Source organism: Ovis canadensis, chromosome 1 (genome assembly GCF_042477335.2).
Source record: "Ovis canadensis isolate MfBH-ARS-UI-01 breed Bighorn chromosome 1, ARS-UI_OviCan_v2, whole genome shotgun sequence".
In the NCBI taxonomy this organism is placed as follows: Eukaryota; Metazoa; Chordata; class Mammalia; order Artiodactyla; family Bovidae; genus Ovis; species Ovis canadensis.
Genome location: NC_091245.1, coordinates 225,402,523 through 225,422,495, shown reverse-complemented (window position 1 = coordinate 225,422,495; position 19,973 = coordinate 225,402,523). Strand labels below are relative to the sequence as shown.

General features: G+C 34.3%; 1 protein-coding gene across 1 annotated transcript in view; it reads right to left on the bottom strand.

Annotated features, from left to right (window-relative positions):
* Positions 1 to 19,973, bottom strand: part of SI (sucrase-isomaltase) — a 114,747-nt gene that overhangs the window by 58,733 nt on the left and 36,041 nt on the right. Inside the window, exons 17-24 of the mRNA XM_069576813.1 lie at positions 18,510 to 18,664; positions 17,484 to 17,568; positions 16,540 to 16,596; positions 15,687 to 15,811; positions 13,443 to 13,531; positions 10,177 to 10,226; positions 9,056 to 9,226; positions 97 to 252 (exon numbers count right to left, since the gene is read on the bottom strand). Coding sequence (XP_069432914.1) covers positions 97 to 252; positions 9,056 to 9,226; positions 10,177 to 10,226; positions 13,443 to 13,531; positions 15,687 to 15,811; positions 16,540 to 16,596; positions 17,484 to 17,568; positions 18,510 to 18,664 — 888 coding nt within the window. The remainder of the gene's footprint in view (positions 1 to 96; positions 253 to 9,055; positions 9,227 to 10,176; positions 10,227 to 13,442; positions 13,532 to 15,686; positions 15,812 to 16,539; positions 16,597 to 17,483; positions 17,569 to 18,509; positions 18,665 to 19,973) is intronic.

Genomic DNA, 19,973 nt, shown 5'->3' with positions numbered 1-19,973 from the left:
TAGTTTATATGCTATAGAATTAAAATTTTAATCTGTACAGTTTACATTGAAATGCTTATGTGAAATCCATTCATGAATGATTAAAAATCTTATTACCGTTTGCCATAAGCAGCCACGTTCTTCACAGCGTTCTTTAGTTGCCGTGTCTGAATCTGGATAACAAGTAAACTTTTCAACTTCCAAGAAAGTTTGATCCCATTGAACAGTAAAGTTTCCTCCAAGGTTAAATGTCAGATTGTAAATTAGTAGAATCTTTGAAGACAAAGAAAATAGTGAAGAGTATTTTTGACCATTGGATAATTTAAAAATAGTTAACATTTATAAAATGCAGCAACCCATCAGCAATTCTTATAAATCAAATCTTAATAATTTTAATGCAATATTAAAAGAAAAGAATAGATAGGAGAAAACATGTCACGCCACTGGAAAAGCTAGAACCTCAAGACAGGAAAACTATGAGAAATTACAGAATACTGATGAAAAACATCTTTAAATCCAGACATGAGTTTACATCTCAATTCTGCCAATAAATACTCATGAGTCTGAGGAAACACCTATCTTGTTTTAGCTTCAATTTCCTGCCTCTGTAAAATAAGATTAACAGATAAATAATATGTGAAATTTAAAACACATACAATGCTTGAGGCACAGGGCTTCAAATATTAGGTATGATATAAATATTAACTTCTTCAATGAAGACAAAATTGACACTGTGCTTGATTTGGAGGCTTCCCGAATCAAATCCACTGCTAACAATATTTGAGGTACAAATTAGGAAATAATATGGCAATACACAAAAAGAAAAAAATGAGAGGATAGTGTTTTATTTATATATATATATATATATATATATCTGTATATATATAATAGTGTATTGAAGTGTATACACACACATATATATAGAAACATAATAATATATAGGTATAGATAGATAGATAGATAGATATACATATGAGCTTTCTAGGTGTGCTTCTGATTAAGAAACTGGCTGCCGCAACTGACAAACAACTAATCTCAAAAATATACAAGCAACTTCTGCAGCTCAATTCCAGAAAAATAAACGATCCAATCAAAAAATGGGCCAAAGATCTAAATAGACATTTCTCCAAAGAAGACATACGGATGGCTAACAAACACATGAAAAGATGCTCAACATCACTCATTATTAGAGAAATGCAAATCAAAACCACAATGAGGTACCACTTCACACCAGTTAGAATGGCTGCAATCCAGAAATCTGCAAGCAATAAATGCTGGAGAGGGTGTGGAGAAAAGGGAACGCTCCTACACTGTTGGTGGGAATGCAAACTAATACAGCCACTATGGAGAACAGTGTGGAGATTCCTTAAAAAATTGCAAATAGAACTACGTTATGACCCAGCAATCCCACTGCTGGACATACACACCGAGGAAACCAGAATTGAAAGAGACACATGTACCCCAATGTTCATTGCAGCACTGTTTATAATAGCCAGGACATGGAAACAACCTAGATGTCCATCAGCAGATGAATGGATAAGAAAGCTGTGGTACATATACACAATGGAGTATTACTCAGCTGTAAAAAAGGAATTCATTTGAATCAGTTCTGATGAGATGGATGAAACTGGAGCCAATTATACAGAGTGAAGTAAGCCAGAAAGAAAAACACCAATACAGTATACTAACACATATATATGGAATTTAGGAAGATGGCAATGACGACCCTGTATGCAAGACAGGGAAAGAGACACAGATGTGTATAACGGATTTTGGACTCAGAGGGAGAGGGAGAGGGTGGGATGATTTGGGAGAATGACATTCTAACATGTATACTATCATGTAAGAATTGAATCGCCAGTCTATGTCTGACGCAGGATGCAGCATGCTTGGGGCTGGTGCATGGGGATGACCCAGAGAGATGTTATGGGGAGGGAGGTGGGAGGGGGGTTCATGTTTGGGAACGCATGTAAGAATTAAAGATTTTAAAATTTAAAAAAAATAAAAAACTGAAAAAAAAAAAAAAAGAAAGAAACTGGCTGCCAATTCAGGAGACATAAGAGATGTGGGTTCGACCCCTGGGTAGGGAAGATCCCCTGGAGGAGGAAAAAGAAACCCACTCCAGTATTCTTGCCTGGAGAATCCCATGGAGAGAGGAGCCTGGAGGGTTACAGTTGATAGGGTCTCAAAGAGTTGGACATGACTGAAGCGACTTAGTAGGCACACACACACATACATGCATATATACAATATATGTATGGGATTTCCTGATGGCTCAGTAAACAATCCACCTGCAATGCAGGACACTTGGAGTTGAAACCCTCAGTTGGGAAGGAGGAGGGCATGGCAACCAATTCCAGTATTCTGGCCTGGAGAATCCCCATAGACAGAGTAGCCTGATGAGCCATGGTCCATTTGGTAGCAAGGAGTTGGACACAACATAGCAACTAAGCATGCACAACATATACATATGTATACATAATGCAACAGTTCAGTTAAGTTCAGTTGCTCAGTCGTGTCCAACTCTTTGGGACACCATGAATCACAGCACGCCACGCCTCCCTGTCCATCACCAACTCCCGGAGTTCACTCAAACTCATGTCCATTGACTCTGTGAGGCCATCCAGCCATCTCATACTCTGTCGTCCCCTTCTCTTCCTGCCCACAATCCCTTCCAGCATCAGAGTCTTTTCCAATGAGTCAACTCTTCACATCAGGTGGCTAAATTATTGGAGTTTCAGCTTTAGCATCAGTCTTTCCAATGAACACCCAGGATGGATCTCCTTTAGGATGGACTGGTTGGATCTCCTTGCAGTCCAAGTGACTCTCAAGAGTTTTCTCCAACACCACAGTTCAAAAGCATCAATTCTTCAGTGCTCAGCTTTCTTCAAAGTCCAACTCTCACATCTATACATGACCACTGGAAAAACCATAGCCTTGACTAGACAGAATTTGGTTGGCAAAGTAATATCTCTGCTTTTCAATATGCTATCTAGGTTGGTCATAACTTTCCTTCCAAGGTGGAAGTGTCTTTTAATTTCATGGCTGCAGTCACCATCTGCAGTGATTTTGGAGCCCAAAAATATAAAGTCTGACACTGTTTCCACTGTTTCCCTATCTATTTTCCATGAAGTGATGGGACCAGAGGCCATGATCTTCGTTTTCTGAATGTGGGCTTTAATCCAACCTTTTTACTCTCCACTTTCACTTTCATCAAGAGGCTTTTTAGCTCCTCTTCACTTTCTGCCATAAGGGTGGCATTATCTGCATATCTGAGGTTATTGATATTTCTCCCGGCAATCTTGATTTCAGCTTATGCTTCTTCCAGCCCAGCATTTCTCATGATGTACTCTGCATATAAGTTAAATAAGCAGGGTGACAATATACAGCCTTGACGTACTCCTTTTCCTATTTGGAACCAGTCTGTTGTTTCATGTCCACTTCTAACTGTTGCTTCCTGTCCTGCATACAGATTTCTCAAGAGGCAGGTCAGGTGGTCTGGTATTCCCATCTCTTTCAGAATTTTCCACAGTTTATTGTGGTCCACACAGTCAAAGGCTTTGGCACAGTCAATAAAGCAGAAATATAAGTTTTTCTGGAACTCTCTTTTTTGATGATCCAGAGGATGTTGGAAATTAGATTTCTGGTTCCTCTGACTTTTCTAAAACCAGCTTGAACATCTGGAGTTTCACGGTTCATGTACTCCTGAAGCCTGGCTTGGAGAATTTTGAGCATTACTTTACTAGCATGTGAGATGGATGCAACTATGCAGTAGTTTGAGCATTCTTTGGCAATTGCCTTTCTTTGGGATTGGAATGAAAACTAAGCTTTTCCAATCCTGTGGCCACTGCTTAGTTTTCCAAATTTGCTGGCATATTGAGTGCAGCACTTTCCCAGCATCATCTTTCAGGATTTGAAACAGCTCAACTGGAATTCCATCACCTCTGCTAGCTTTGTTTGTAGTGGTGCTTTCTAAGGCCCACTTGACTTCACATTCCAGGATGTCTGGCTCTAGGTGAGTGTCACACCATCGTGATTACCTGGGTCATGAAGCTCTTTTTTGTACAGTTCTTCTGTGTATTCTTGCCACCTCTTCTTAATATCTTCTGCTTCTGTTAGGTCCATACCATTTCTGTCCTTTATCCAGCCCATCTTGGCATGAAATGTTCCCTTGATATCTCTAATTTTCTTGAAGAGATCTCTAGTCTTTCCCATTCTGTTCTTTTCCTCTATTTCTTTGCATTGATGGCTGAGAAAGACTTTCCTATCTCTCCTTGCTATTCTTTGAAACTCTGCATTCAGATGCTTATATCTTTCCTTTCTCCTTTGCTTTTCACTTCTCTTCTTTTCACAGCTATTTGTAAGTCCTCCCCAGACAGCCATTTTGCTTTTTTCCATTTCTTTTCCATTGGGATGGTCTTGTTCCCTGTATCCTGTACAATGTCACAAACCTCCGTCCATAGTTCATCAGGCACTCTGTCTATCAGATCCAGTCCCTTAAATCTATTTCTCACTTCCACTGTATAATCATAAGGAGTTTGATTTAGGTCATGCCTGAATGGTCTAATGGTTTTCCCCACTTTCTTCAATTTAAGTCTGAATTGGCAATAAGGAGTTTATGACCTGAGCCACAGTCAGCTCCTGGTCTTGTTTTTGCTGACTGTATAGAGCTTCTCCATCTTTGGCGTCAAAGAATATAATCAATCTGATTTCGATGTTGACCATCTGGTTATGTCCATGTGTAGTCTTCTCTTGTGTTGTTGGAAGAGGGTGTTTGCTATGACCAGTACATTCTCTTGGCAAAACTCTATTAGCCTTTGGCCTGCTTCATTCTGTATTCCAAGGCCAAATTTGCCTGTTACCCCAGGTGTTTCTTTACTTCCAACTTTTGCATTCCAGTCCCCTATAATGAAAAGGATATCTGTTTTGGGTGTTATTTCTAAAAGGTCTTGTAGGTCCTCATAGAACCATTCAACTTCAGCTTCTTCAGCATTACTGGTTGGGGCATAGGCTTGGATTACCGTGATATTGAATGGTTTGCCTTGGAAACGAACAGAGATCATTCTGTCATTTTTGAGATTGCATCCAAGTACTGCATTACGGACTCTTTTTTGTTGACAATGATGGTTACTCCATTTCTTCTAAGGGATTCCTGCCTACAGTAGTAAATATAATGTTCATCTGAATTAAATTAACCTATTCCAGTCCATTTTAGTTTGCTTATTCCTAGAATGTTGATGTTCACTCTTGCCATCTCCTGTTTGACCACTTCCAATTTTCCTTGATTCATGGACCTGACATTGTTTCTATCACCAGTCACATCCACAGCTGGGTATTGTTTTTGCTTTGGCTCCATGCCTTCATTCTCTCTGGAGTTATTTCTCCACTGATCTCCAGTATTATATTGGGTACCTACCGACCCTTTCCCCTTTCATTATCCTAAAGGAGATCAGCCCTGGGTGAACTTTGGAATATATGATGCTAAATCTGAAATTCCAGTACTTTGGCCACCTCACATGAAGAGTTGAGTCACCAGAAAAGACTCTGATGCTGGGAGGGATTGAGAGCAGGAGGAAAAGGGGGCAACAGAGGAAGAGATGGCTGGATGGAATCACCGACTCGATGGATGTGAGTTTGAGTGAACTCCTGGAGTTGGTGATGGACAGGGAGGCCTGGCGTGCTGTGACTCATGGGGTCACAAAGAGTCGGACACGACTGAGCAACTGAACTGAACTGATACATATATATTTAATAGTGTATTGGTGTGTACACTGTATACTCCAAATATTCCATACACTATTACTTTCATGTTACTGTTGTTGCTGTTCAGTCGTTCACTCATGTCCCAGTTTTATGGACCCCATGGACTACTGCACACCAGACTTCCCTGTCCTTCACCATCTCCTGGAGCTTGCTCACACTCATGTCTTTTGAGTCTGTAAGCCACCAACTATCTCATTCCTTGTCATCCACTTCTCCTGCCTTTTACCTTTCCCAGCATAAGGTCTTTTCTAATGAGTCAGCTCTTTGTATCAAGTATCCAAAGTATTGGAAGTTCAGATTCAGCATCAGTGCTTCCAATGAATATTCAGAGTTTATTTCCTTTAGGATTGACTGGTTGTATCTCCTTGCAGTCCAAGGGACTCTCAAGAGTCCCTTTCCCAATACCACAGTTCAAAAACAACAATTCTTCAACACTCAGTTTTCTTTATGACCCAACTCTCACATCCATACATGACTACTGGAAAAATAATAGCTTTGACTACATAGACTTTTGTTGGCAAAGTAATGTCTTTTCTTCTTAATATGCTGTCTAGCTTTGTCATAGCTTTTCTTCCAAGGAGCAGCATCTTTGATTTCATGGCTGTAGTCACTGTCAGCATGATTTTGGAACCAAGAAAATAAAGTCTGTCACTGTTTCCATTGTTTCTCCATCTATATGCCTTGAAGTGACAGGACCAGATGCCATGATCTTAGTTTTTTGAATGTTGAGTTTTAAGCCAACTTTTTCACTCTCCTCTTTCATCTTCATTAAGAAGCTCTTTAGTTCTTCTTCACTTTCTGCCATAAGGGTGGTGTCAACTGCATATCTTTATTGATATTTCTTTTTTCAATCTTGATTCCAGCTTGTAACTCATCCAACTCATCCATTTCACATGATGTACTCTTCATATAAGTTAAATAAGCAGGGTGACAATATACAACCTTGATGCACTCCTTTCCATATTTTGAATCAGTCTGTTGTTCCAGTTTGATTCTAACAGCTGCTTCTTGACCTGCATACAGATTTCTCAGGAGGCAGGTAAGATGGTCTGGTATTCCCATCTCTTGAAGAACTTCCCACAGCTTGTGATCCACACAAAGGCTTTACTGTAGTGAATGAAGCAAAAGTAGATGTTTTTCTAGAATTCTCTTGCTTTTTCCTTGATCCAATGGATGTTGGCAATTTGATCTCTGATTCCTCTGCCTTTTCTAAATCCAGTCTGTACATCTGGTAATTCTCTGGTTATGTGCTGTTGAAGTGCAGCATGGAGGATTGTAGTTCGAACGTTCTTTGCCATTACCCTTCTTCTGGATTGGAATGATAATTGACCTTTTCCAGTCCTGTGGCCACTGCTGAGTTTTCCAAATTTTCTGGCATATTGAGTGCAGGACTTTCACAGCATTATCTTTTAAGATTTGAAATAGATCAGCTGGGATTTCATCACCTCCACTAGCTTTTTCCTAGTGATGCTTCCTAAGGCCCGTTTGACTTCTTACTCCAGGATGTTTGGCTCCAGATGGATGAACACAGCATTGATCTTATCTAGGTCATCAAGAACTTTTTTGTATTGTTTTTCTGTGTATTCTTGCCACCTTTTCTTAATGTCTTCTGCTCTGTTACCTCCATACCATTTCTGTCCTTTATTGTGCCCATCTTTGCATGAAATGCTTTTCTTCTTTGCCTTTAACTTCTTTCAGCTATTTGTAAGACTTCCTCAGACAACCATTTTGCCTTTTTGAATTTCTTTTTATTGGGGATGGTTTTGATCACTGCCTCCTGTACAATGTTCTGATAAAATATGGTGTACTGGAAAAGGGAATGGCAAACCATTTCAACATCTTGCCTTGAGAACCCAATGAATGTATTTTCATTGTTACGATATTTCAAATTTTTGTTTGGTTATTGTTTATGACAGTGACAAAATTTATCACAATTTCATCTGTACAGTTTCTTTTTTTATCCTTCATAGCTCTAATTTAGAAATAAAAAGTCATACAAAGATCAGTCCAAGCTCAGAAGAATTAGAAAGATGTACCTCCAAGTGTCTTTGTAAATCTTTGTTGTTGTTTAATTGCTGAATAATGTCCGACTCTTTTGTGACTTCATGGGCTATAGCCTGCCTGGCTCCTCTATCCATGGGATTTCCCAGGCAAGAATACTAGAGTGGGTTACCATTTCCTTCCGCAGGGAAACTTCCCAACCGAAGAATCAAACCCCTCTTCCCTGCACTGGCAGGGGTATTCTTTACTGCTGAGTCACCAAGACCTCATAAATCTCTACATTAGCATAAAGCTAGAAATAAATATGAACTGGAACTGTAAAAACCGTATAATAAAATGATTTTGTATTGTGCCCCCATATAATCTTTACTAGACTCATAAAATTTTCAATAAGTCTGCATTGTTTAATTTATACTGATGAGTTCTTATAGTCACAAGAATATTTATTTTATGGTACATTTACTAAATAAAAAAACAATTAACCAATACATATTTTATGGAAATTCCTACATGGAAACCCTGGGCTAGAGGGCTTAGGAGCCAGACAAAAGCACTCCAAAATCATATTCTATATCTTAATTTAGAATTTATGCTAACATTACTAATAATTAGGATTATAGAAATGGTAGGAAATTAAATGCCAATAAAAATCACTTCTATGTTTTAAATAATTTTATCTAACATAGTTAAGCAACATTATGATTAAATATTTCATTTTACATATGAGGAAGCTGAGATATTAATCTATGGTTTAAATGAACAAACTGCAGGGCTGGAATTGAACCCAGTTCTGCTACTTCTTTTCCCTCTCTAGTACATTTGTCAAAGGAGTAAAGAATGAGGATAAGAAAGGGACCACAAGAAGGGAAGAGTGTTAACAAAAATTTGAAAAAGAATATTGATACAAGATATGTTGAGGACAAAGAGCACTCATGAAAGGAGAAGTGGGGAAAACTGAAGAAATGAATTCAATCAATAACTTAAGGAGTCTTAAATGAGAAGTTAAAAAAATTATTATTTTTATTGTATGCAGTAGGTAAATTAGAGAAATTGAATAAAAAACATATTAGGAAGGCAGAGATAAGATAAGTGATATCAAAGAAAAAATTGAATAGAGAAGGAGTAGTATGAATTCACCTTATGGTTGATATCTCAATATAAATTGAAACGACTAAAATGGGATATTGCAAGCAAAAGGAAAATAAAACTAGAAATGTAATGAATAAAAAATTCATAAAACCATGAGCCTGAATGATTATATGTTAAAAATGACAGAATATGACACTAAAATATTTTAAGAGATTGTATTTACCTGGTTGGAAGCATCATAACTGAAATTGTAGTGAGCTCTCAGTGGTTGATTGTCTTCTATCACTGAAACTTCTGTAACAGTGTCTATCAACCCAAGGACTTTTACAGTCTCAAATGCTAAAGCAGTTCCCTCTGGGTACGATGAATGCATACATATGATATCTAGCTTGTTCTGAAAAAAAATATATATCAAGTAGATGGTCACTGGATGCAAATCAGAAATAACAATACAAGTGTATTTATAACAAGCGGATTAAATCTTATAGTTCTAAATATATATAAATTATAGTTTATTTACTAAATAAAGACAATTAACCAACACACATTTTTATGAAAATTGCTAAGTGAAAAACTCTGAACCAAAGAGCATAAGAATTAGATAAAATTCTAAGAAAATATTTTGAATCTCACATGATTTAGAATTCATTTACACTGATATCATTAATAATTTAGTATTTAATTATATATATGATAAGAAAATAACCAATCATCTATCCTTACATTCTCAACAGCTCTTCACGTTCAAGTATCCTATATAAATATACTTATTAGCGACTCTTTAAAATTTTTTTGTATATATTGCATAAAATTATTTTCAGAGATAAAATATGCATGATGCAAATCATTCTTATCACTTCTCATTCTAGCCCTGATGTTGGTGAAGAATAACTTAGCTTTAACAAGAAAGAATATATGAAGAAATCTAACTTCTACTAGAAGCACTGCTACTAATTATTCAAAATTTAACCTTATGCAAAGCATTTTCATTTTCACCCCAAATCCATGACAGTCACTGCTATGATTGGTATATTAAAACATTGTCAAATATGCTGAGATTATTTTCCTAAGATCTGCTTAAACAAGACTTAGTGCTTCAAGAAGTCTTATGATTTTGTGTATAAACTTCATCATCAGAAACTCATCTATTACATTGGAATATACTATTATATTGAAACATAAAAATTTAAGGTAATTCATATACAATTTAATGATTTAAATTAAACAATTTATTCCATGTCTTTCCATTGATCTTTGGAGAGAAATGCATCTTTCCAAGAAAAGGCACAATCTAGACATTAACAAACTATTATATTTAACTATGTGTCCAAGGAGAATGCTTACGTTAGAAACTGAAAATGTATATAAAATGTAGTTTCCCTTTTGGATGGTATCTGTAATGAGGGAAAAATAAGTTATCAGATCAAAATAATGCCATATTTTTATTTTATTATTACAGTTAGACAACACAGGACATTTTTAAAAAATAAGTATTATTTATTAAGCAAATTAAATAAATTCTTTTCATTAAACTTCTTAATTATCTTTAAATAAAATAACTTTAGTAGTTTATTTTCCCAGGAAGTAAAGTTAATAAATGCATCTTTGCCCAGTTTGATTTTTCAGACCGCTAAAATAGTTCTAGAAATTCAGAGAATGCAAACTTGTAGTAAAATATATACAATTATAACTATTGTTTAGAATGATATTTTATCTCTAATAAACTGTGTAACAAGAAGTTTATCTTGGGAAGACGTGGGACACCACAATATTGTTTTGCATCTTTCAATTTGTTTTTTTTTTCATTATCTGAAGGACTGAATGTGGAGACATAGTAAAGATTCATGTACACTTTAATGAGAAAAATGGAAGAAAATAATTATTTTCTGCATCATATATGAAACACAGCATTTTTATCAACATGTTTCTTTAACAGGAGACCATAGATTATAACTAAAATATTTGGGAGAAAATAGAGTGGAAAATACAAGGAGAATCCTAGGATTTATATAGACTACTTTGAGTAACATTAATTTATTTAAAATTTTAATCCTAGGGAATAAAATTAAAATCAGAATCTGAATTGAAGGTTATTTTGCTGTTTACATATTTGACTGATTATTCAGAAAATTCTGATTTTAACTTTTCAACACATTTAAGTATATAGTCTTCATATTAGATGACTGATTAAAGTATAACTTCATATTTTTAACCATCCTATATGAAGTAAATTATCAATATAGTTTTTAATTTATTTATTTTTTATTGAAGGATAATTGCTTTACAGAATTTTGCTGTTTTCTGTCAAACCTCAACATGAATCACCCATAAGTAAATTTTTGCAAGTAGGAAAAAAGTAATGAACTTGGAAACAAATAATTTGAGAAATAAGAATAAACTTAAAATCAAGTCTCAGATGCTACCAATAGAGGTATTGTCTCAACAAAATTCTTTACCTGATGATTATGAACAGTTTATTAATGTTTCTGCTGAAGTCCACTCTTACTGAATTTCTATGTAATAGTGTTTGGAATCTATACTCAGGTCAGAGCTCACCTTAGTATGCTTAAACTCTAACACATTGAGTAAGAAAGAAAAGTCTCGTGTGCTGAAGTAGAATGAAAAATGGAGAGCAGTAAGGAACAGTTTGTGTGAGAGTGCATGTGTGCATGTGTGTGTGTGTAAAATCTACAGGACATGGTGAGTGCTCTGGATGTTTATAAAGACTGTGGCTCCTGACTGTAATGGTGAATTGATAGAGGGTTTTGAGCAGAGGTGAGCATAAAGAGATAATTTGAATCATTTTCTAAAGGGCTTATTCTATCTGCCAGTTGGTAAAGAGAATGTAAAAAGAGGCAGCTGACAAGAGCAATCAACTTATAGATGATTAAGGAGCTATCTCAGTAATTAGAATGAAAAGTAGTGATGATAACAATGGTGGAGTTGATAAGATTCTTAGATCAAGACGGAACCAAAAGAGATTCCTAGATAAGAGTGAACTGTAAAGTTGTTGGTATCCTGTTGAGGTGAAGTTACCATCAACTGACAAGTGGAAGACAATGCATTTAGTCGAGCAGATATACTGTGGTAATTTACATATTCACAGGCAGGTAAGACTTCAAAAAGAAAACAATTTTTTCAAAGATTCGATATTTTTCAAATTATAAGAGAACACACCAATACATAGACTATTTCTTGGAGTTAAGTTAAAGATATTGGATGCTTCATATACTATAACGGGCTTCCCAAGTGGCTCAGTGGTAAAGAATCTGCCTGCTAATGCAGGAGACACAAGAGATGCAGGTTCGACCCCTGGGTTGGGAAGATCCCTTGGAGGAGGAAATGGAAACTCAGTATTCTTGCCTCAAAAATCCAATGGACAGAGGAGCCTCATGGGCTAGAGTCCATGGGGTTGCAAAAGAGTCAGACATGACTGAGCACCCAGGCAAGCCATATACTATAAAACATCGGTGAGGTATTGAGCTATTTAGTTTAGTAGCTCAGTCGTGTCCGACTCTTTGCAACCCCATGGATTGTAGCCTACCAGGCTCCTCTGTCCATGGGATTTTCCAGGCAAGAATATTAGAGTGGGTCGCCGTTTCCTTCTCCAGAGGATCTTCCCGACCCAGGTATCAAACCCAGGTCTCCCATGTTGTAGGCAGACGCTTTACTGTCTGAGCCACCAGGGTACACACATATATAAAACTTATTATCTAAGAGCCGTCTATTAAAAAATGAGATTTAAACACCTTAAATTTATGAGAGTGGTTGTAATTGACTAAGTAAATCCAAACAGATCAATTTTCTATAGCATAATTTAATATTAGAAAAAGTGATTCTATTTTTATTCCCTTGGTGTACTGAATTCTCAGCTTTTGGGCCAATTAATTAGAAGACATTTAATAATTCAAATAAATGATGACATTTATATGGTAAAATCCTTATCTCAAATAATTTTACATTAACTAAATATTTTTATTGAAGTATAGTTAATTTACAACACTTCAGGTAAAGTGATTCAGTTAAACATATATATATATATATATATATATATGTATATTTCTTTTCTGGATTCTTTTCCATTACAGTTCATTAAAAGATACTGAATATAGTTTGTTGTGCTATATACTAGGTCCTTGTTTATATATTTTATATATAGTATTGTGTATTTGTTAATCTCAAATTACCAATTTATCCCTCCTTCCTACATTGAATAAACTTTAATGTTGGTTTTCTTTTACAGTAATAAAATATTAGTTTTAACCACTATAATCACCTAAGATAGTTGAAAATAAGATACAATTTACACATCTGTGAACTTATTAACTATTTTAATTTTTATTCAATAATCTAATAAATAAAGGTATCTTACACTTGTCAAAGATTTTTACAATAAACCAAGAGATAAAACTAAATGTTGTAATTAAATATACATAAATTAAATAGCAATGCTAAATTACATAAAGTTGCTTAAACTCTTAAGATAAATAATAAAACAGAAATTAAAAATTAAAACTTGTAACATTTTTAAATGAATGTAATTCCATAATAAAAGCAAAACTTCCCATCATCAAAATAAACATTTTAAAGCATATCACTTTGAAACTTACCTTTAGTTTCTCCATCATCCCAGAAAAAGTCTCCTTTTGCTGTGTTATTATCATTTAATGCAACTATAAGTCCTAGAGGGTTCTTTCGGCTGTTAAGTAAGTTTGGGTGTATTTGCAATTAAAAATAAATTTATAATAGTGAAATATCCTATAAATAAATCAATTTCAACATAAGGATTTGTAGGATTTCTGCACAAGAACATTGATATTAATAAAATTCATGTCTATATTTATTAATAATTTTTCAATGAGAAAAATAATTTATATACTTGGAAAATAAATGAAAGAAATAAATACAATAAATATAGTATGGAACTTCTTGGAGGCTAAGACACCATCATCAAAATTGAAACAGTAAAATAATATTTCAATTCAAACAATAAAATTAAATATATCTTATAAAATACCATATTCAACATGTATTTGCCACAAATATATTAACCCTGCATTGCAATCCATCAAGGTTACAAAATGATAAAAAAACTATAAAATAAACTTTTAAATGCCAAGTAGAATCTCTAATAATCATACAAATGAAGCTAATTATACCATGTGAAATGAAATGTGGTTAATATTTTTTTTAGTTGTATATTACCATTGGTTTCTAAACTTAAAATGAGGCTGTATAGTCCAAGTAACTGCTCTATACAGAATATATTCTTTCCAGCATGCACCCATCAGAGTGTATGTTTCTCTTATTTGATACATCTCTAGAGTATACCTAATGATTTTAAGAACATAATCATGAAACATTGACAATATGAAAATAATTCTAGGAAACAAATCTAATTACATGACTAACTAGTTTAATTCATTCACTCATAAATTTGTTCCTTCAAATATCTAGGGAAAGAGCTTATCCCATAGTAGGGCTTCCCTGATAGCTCCCTTGGTAAAGAATCTGCTTGCAGTACAGGAGACCCCGGTTTGATTCCTGGGTCGGGAAGATCCCCCAAGGCTACCCACTCCAGTATTCTGGCCTAGAAAATTCCACGGACTGTATAGTCCATGGGGTCACAAAGAGTCAGACACGACTGAGCAACTTTCACTTTCTTCACTTTCATTCCATAGTAGGGTAACACTATTGGTATGTGAGCGCGGCAGAATTGATGCTTTTGAACTGTGGTGTTGGAGAAGACTCTTGAGAGTCCTTTGGACTGCAAGGAGATCCAACCAGTCCGTTCTGAAGGAGATCAGCCCTGGGATTTCTTTGGAAGGAATGATGCTAAAGCTGAAACTCCAATACTTTGGCCACCTCATGCGAAGAGTTGACTCATTGGAAAAGACTCTGATGCTGGGAGGGATTGAGGGCAGGAGAAGAAGGGGACGACAGAGGATGAGATGGCTGGATGGCTTCACGGACTCAATGGATGTGAGTCTGAGTGAACTCCAGGAGTTGTTGATGCACAGGGAGGCCTGGCATGCTGCGATTCATAGGGTCGCAAAGAGTCGGGCACGACTGAGCGACTGAACTGAACGGATTGGTATGTGAACTAAAATGGTGAAAAGTCGGGTCCCTGCCTTCATGGAGTATATAGTTGAGGAGAACAGACATGCTACATACAAGAACAAGTAAAAATATAATTCCATATATTCTTAATGCTATGAAGAAAATACAGAGGGTAAGGAACATAGGGTGACTATCTATTGAGGTGTTGTAGAACATGGGGAAATGTGTAGATGCAATATGACACATTCTGTCCATATACCCAGGATGAATTTTCAAGATGAAGTACCAGAATTTTCAAGTTTCTCCTTTTTTTGAAATAGTTCTAAAATGTATTCTTACTGAACAACTTAATTTCTATATCATTCTTTACCTATACAGAAATATCTACCTCATTTATTGACTTTAAACATTTTACCTGGAAAACAATCATTTTGACATTTATGTACTGACAATCCAAACAGGTAACAACTGACACTTTAATCAATTATATAACATTTAATACTTCATTATTTAGTAATAATCAGCAATTAATTTTAATTATATATATTCTTTACAGAAATAAGTCAGTACAGTTTTGACACAGGAGATAAAGTTCTAATCTAATTATGCTCATTTTTTTAAATTAAGAAGTTTGTTGTAATATATTAAGACATAATTTGATTCTTTCTTCTTTTTATACCTGATAGTTATATGTAAGAATCCTTTGCATTAAATATCACTGATTTTTAATAAATATGTGAAACATTAAATATTATATTATAGTTCAGATTTCAATTAATGCCTTTTAATTTTACCTTGCTGTTGTAGTTACAGCAGGTTCTTGAAAGGGGATAATGTAACCACCTCTAAGATGTAATCCTATTTTGTCTCCTGGAAGCTGCATATCAACACGTTGTTTTCTCCATGGCCTTTTTACACCCTAATATTTGGAAAATAAAAATATTTTTTTCATTATTGCAATGACTTTAACCCCATTTCACAAGAATTACACATAGAATTTACACAGAAATAATTCTTATTATGATCCATTCATGTCATTTTAGTGAATAGTAGCATGTTGTTTTCTAACTTTTAAAGAAACTTCTTCAGTTTACTGAAGAAATTTTGCTAAAATAAATTGTTTTACAAAAAAATCACCATAGAGAAATCCATTTCCTTTCTACAATAATTAACAATATTCTTAATTAGTCCTATTTTTATTCTTTGTTTTTGGTTCAAGTTAACCAGGTCTCTTGAAAGGACTGAAAAAAAATCTTTCTTATAAAATATAAAGGGTCTGCTTAGCAAATATAAGTGCATTGCAAAATACTTTCCTTTAAAATACACAATTTTTCTGGAAGAATATGTAAAATAGGAAAACTATTAAAATAAGTTACCAATTCTTCTTAAAGTTACTCTTGACCTTTTATTTCCACAATTTAAGATGGATAACTCTTTACACTGAAGAATATACTTCATATTAATCATGTGCAATGGGACATATACCTGCTCACATGTAAGAAAATGTATACCTGTGCAGACTTTTATGCACTATTAAAATCTGAAATTGTTATTTTTTAGAATAATAACAGAAATATTGTTAAGTTCCCATGTATAGCTGTTGGGCAATATATACTTTTGATCTATTATTATATTAGGTTTACTTACAGTTTCAAAGTCATACCAAGTAGCATCAGGGATGTATGCACTCACTGTTTCTGCACCCTAAAATAAAGCAAGATAATTTGTATGTGGAGAAGGAAATGGCAACCCATTCCAATATTCTTGCCTGGAAAATCCCATGGACAGAGAAGCCTGGTGGGCTATAGATTCTACGGGGTTGCAAAGTCAGACACAACTTAGCAACTAAACAACAATAATTTGTATGTAGATACATATATTTTACTTAAATATGTAACAGAAGAGAGTCACATCAAATGTCAGATTTTCATAGTGAAGTGAAAAGCTTCCTTTGTATGTTACACTACAATATTTTCTATATATCACAAAAGGCTATTTTAATAATTTTAGATACTTTCATAATACACAATATTCCATAAGCAAAGATGAAGTAAATTTAAGTGGCAACTAAACAAATGGATGCATATATTTGTATCATTATCATATGCATGGTAAGTGTGAGTGTGAACACATTCATTTCTATATATTTCCATGACATACCAACTTTTAAGTAATAGGCAAAATCCACATATTTCATTCCACCATTTTTTCAACATTTTCATATAATCTATTGGCTTTCAAGTTCTCTTTTATTTACAGGATAGCAAAATTTCAATGTCTATGACATGAATGACAGTTATTTGTTACTATTATAAGATTTGATATGTTTCATAAATACAGCTTTCTTTTGTGGAAGAATACTAATTGTACACAATTTCTGCTCCCCAGTACATATTATATACTTGAAAAGCATAAATCTACATAATACACTTAAAACTTTTCAGAATTTCTTCTATGTTTTAGAATTTAATTAAACACTTATCAGTTTGAAGCATTCTACTGAGTAACATTTATTACCCAAATGTTTTGTAATTTAGTGTGGATTTGATTACACAAAATTCCCTTTAAAATTTATTAAAATTGTATCCTACCTGTTTCAATACAGGGGTTATAAGTAATGAGGGGCCCCATAAGAACTGAGTATCCTCAATCCAGCTATTAGTATCTTCATAAAACCTAAGAACAATGACAGTGTTTACAATATAAAGATAAAAAATGTTAATCCAAATACTTCAATTTATTATCTTTTAAGTTATTCCCTGGAAATAATCATTGTCTTTAATTTTGCTTGATATGTAAAATTGACTTTATAAAGTCAAACCTGACTTAATATGTAAATTTTGAATCTATAATTATTAATGCATCCTTATGGTACACCTGACACTCAAGAAAAAGAAACATAGAAAGGAAAGGAGAAAGTAAAGAAAGGTGGGAGAGAGGAAATTACTTCATTTGGGACTCAAAAACATAATCTATAATATATGATAAATAAACAACTATAAAAATAAAAAGTATAATAAACAACTATTCTGTTTAATTCATTTTTTCCTGTAAAATAGGTTCATGAACTATCAGAAATCCTTCATATTCTACTTTTCTCCTTTTTATACTTTTTCCTTATAAACTTCAATTTGACTTGGACTTGAAGGGATCTTTAGTCATTTCTTGAGGAACGCCCTTGTTTTGGTCAAGAAATACAAAGACAAGCACAATTTATTGTTTTACAACTATACTATATGTTATTTATATTTAGATAATTTTCACAATATACATGATTATGCTGTTAATATTTGCTTATTTAAGTAATGATATTTAATGTTTAATAAATGATATTAAATATTTAATACATGTAATATTTAATATGTGTTTTAATATTCTATATTACTTACTGATATACTTACTCCAATATATTCTACCATATTTCTTTCCTTTTAAGTTTTATATAATTATCACATTTCTAGATTGAACTTGTCCATTTCACCAAATTAATTATTTTTACTACTATCATTTCACATTTCACCAAATAATTTACATGAATGTCAAGAAAAGCATCAGAAATCCACATGATTTGTCTGAATATAATTTGAAATGCTGAAATTCTTGAACATGATACTCACTCATGAAGAAAAGGCCTTGCTACTGTTTCTCCAAACATATGGGCTTTATAAAATAGAGTATAAAGGAAAGGTAACAAGGCATAGCGGATATTCAAATAGTGTTTTGATGACTTAACCAAAAGAGAATCCTGTCCAAAATGCGCTGGATCCTGATGCTGTGGGATAAACAGAGAAATTGAAATAAGAAATTTAAAATATGAATAAAAATGAAAACATAAGCATTTGATCTATTTTTGAAAACCAAAATGTGTACTTTTGGGCATGCTTATAGATAGTTGAGATGACTCCTATTTCATCATTTCTAGTTTTTATGTTTTCATTTGGATATATATATATATATTAATTAAACTTTATTTTAAAGCAGACATTTCCCTTTTGAATACACATACTTGGAGAAGATAAAACATATTTTAACAAAGTATTCTTCATTTCTATTATTTGCAGTAGATTGAATTATTGGTCCCAATTTTCATGCCTCCTTGTACCCACAATTTCTGTTATATAAATCTTGTTAGTATCTACCTCTAACAGTGGAATGTATTTCCCCACTATTTGACTTTGTGCTCAGCTACATGATATACTCCGACTAAAGTAACCTTAGGACACGTGACACTTGCAAGTAAGGGCTTGAACCGTGCTTGGATTGCCAAAGGATTTGCTGCCTTGCACCTTGTCACTGCTATTAGAACAATAAGCTCACTCTGGAAACCAAGGGACACAAAGAACAAAGCCATCTGGTCAGTCTGTAGGCTTGCAACCAGCAAGAAGGACAGCCTTCTTGCTGAGCCCAAGCTGGTTTAGTTGACTAAGCCAAGCTATAATGATGTAAGCAAACCTGCTTAGATTTCCTGAAACCAGCTACTGCCTCCCTGGATACACCATCATGTTTACGCCAAAGCCACAGTTTCCTTTGGCTGCTCCCTGGAAATCAATGAGCTTGGTGGGATATATAGGACCTATGCCAAGGAGATACAGGTCTTTTCCAGTGGTCAGCTTTGCCTTGAGGACTCCCTATTGGATGAGCCAAAATTTCATTTGAACTGGGCTGTAGAATATAAGTGTTTATCAAACCTCCTTCTTTGCCTTCATCTGCATCAGATTTAGGCCTGTATTGTGATCTGAAGGCTCTCTCCACTTTCTCCTTCTTCTTCTCCTTTATCCACCACAAGTATTTCATCAATAAATTGCTAACGTTTCTAACTCTGTCTTGGCATCTGTTTTTTGGAGGACATACATGAACACAAGTATAATTTAATTCACATGAGGATCTCCCAAGAACACAAATTTATTGAAGCATCACTTAGGTGGATTAGGAAATAACAACTATCAAGTTTATACCTTTTACTTCTGTATTGTCATGCTTTCTTCCAGGCAGAGCTCTGAGTGGCTGTCTTTCTTCTCAAAGAGAATTATGCCCCATTGTGCGTACAGTGAATAATTTCTTAACCAGTTTGCACTTAATTG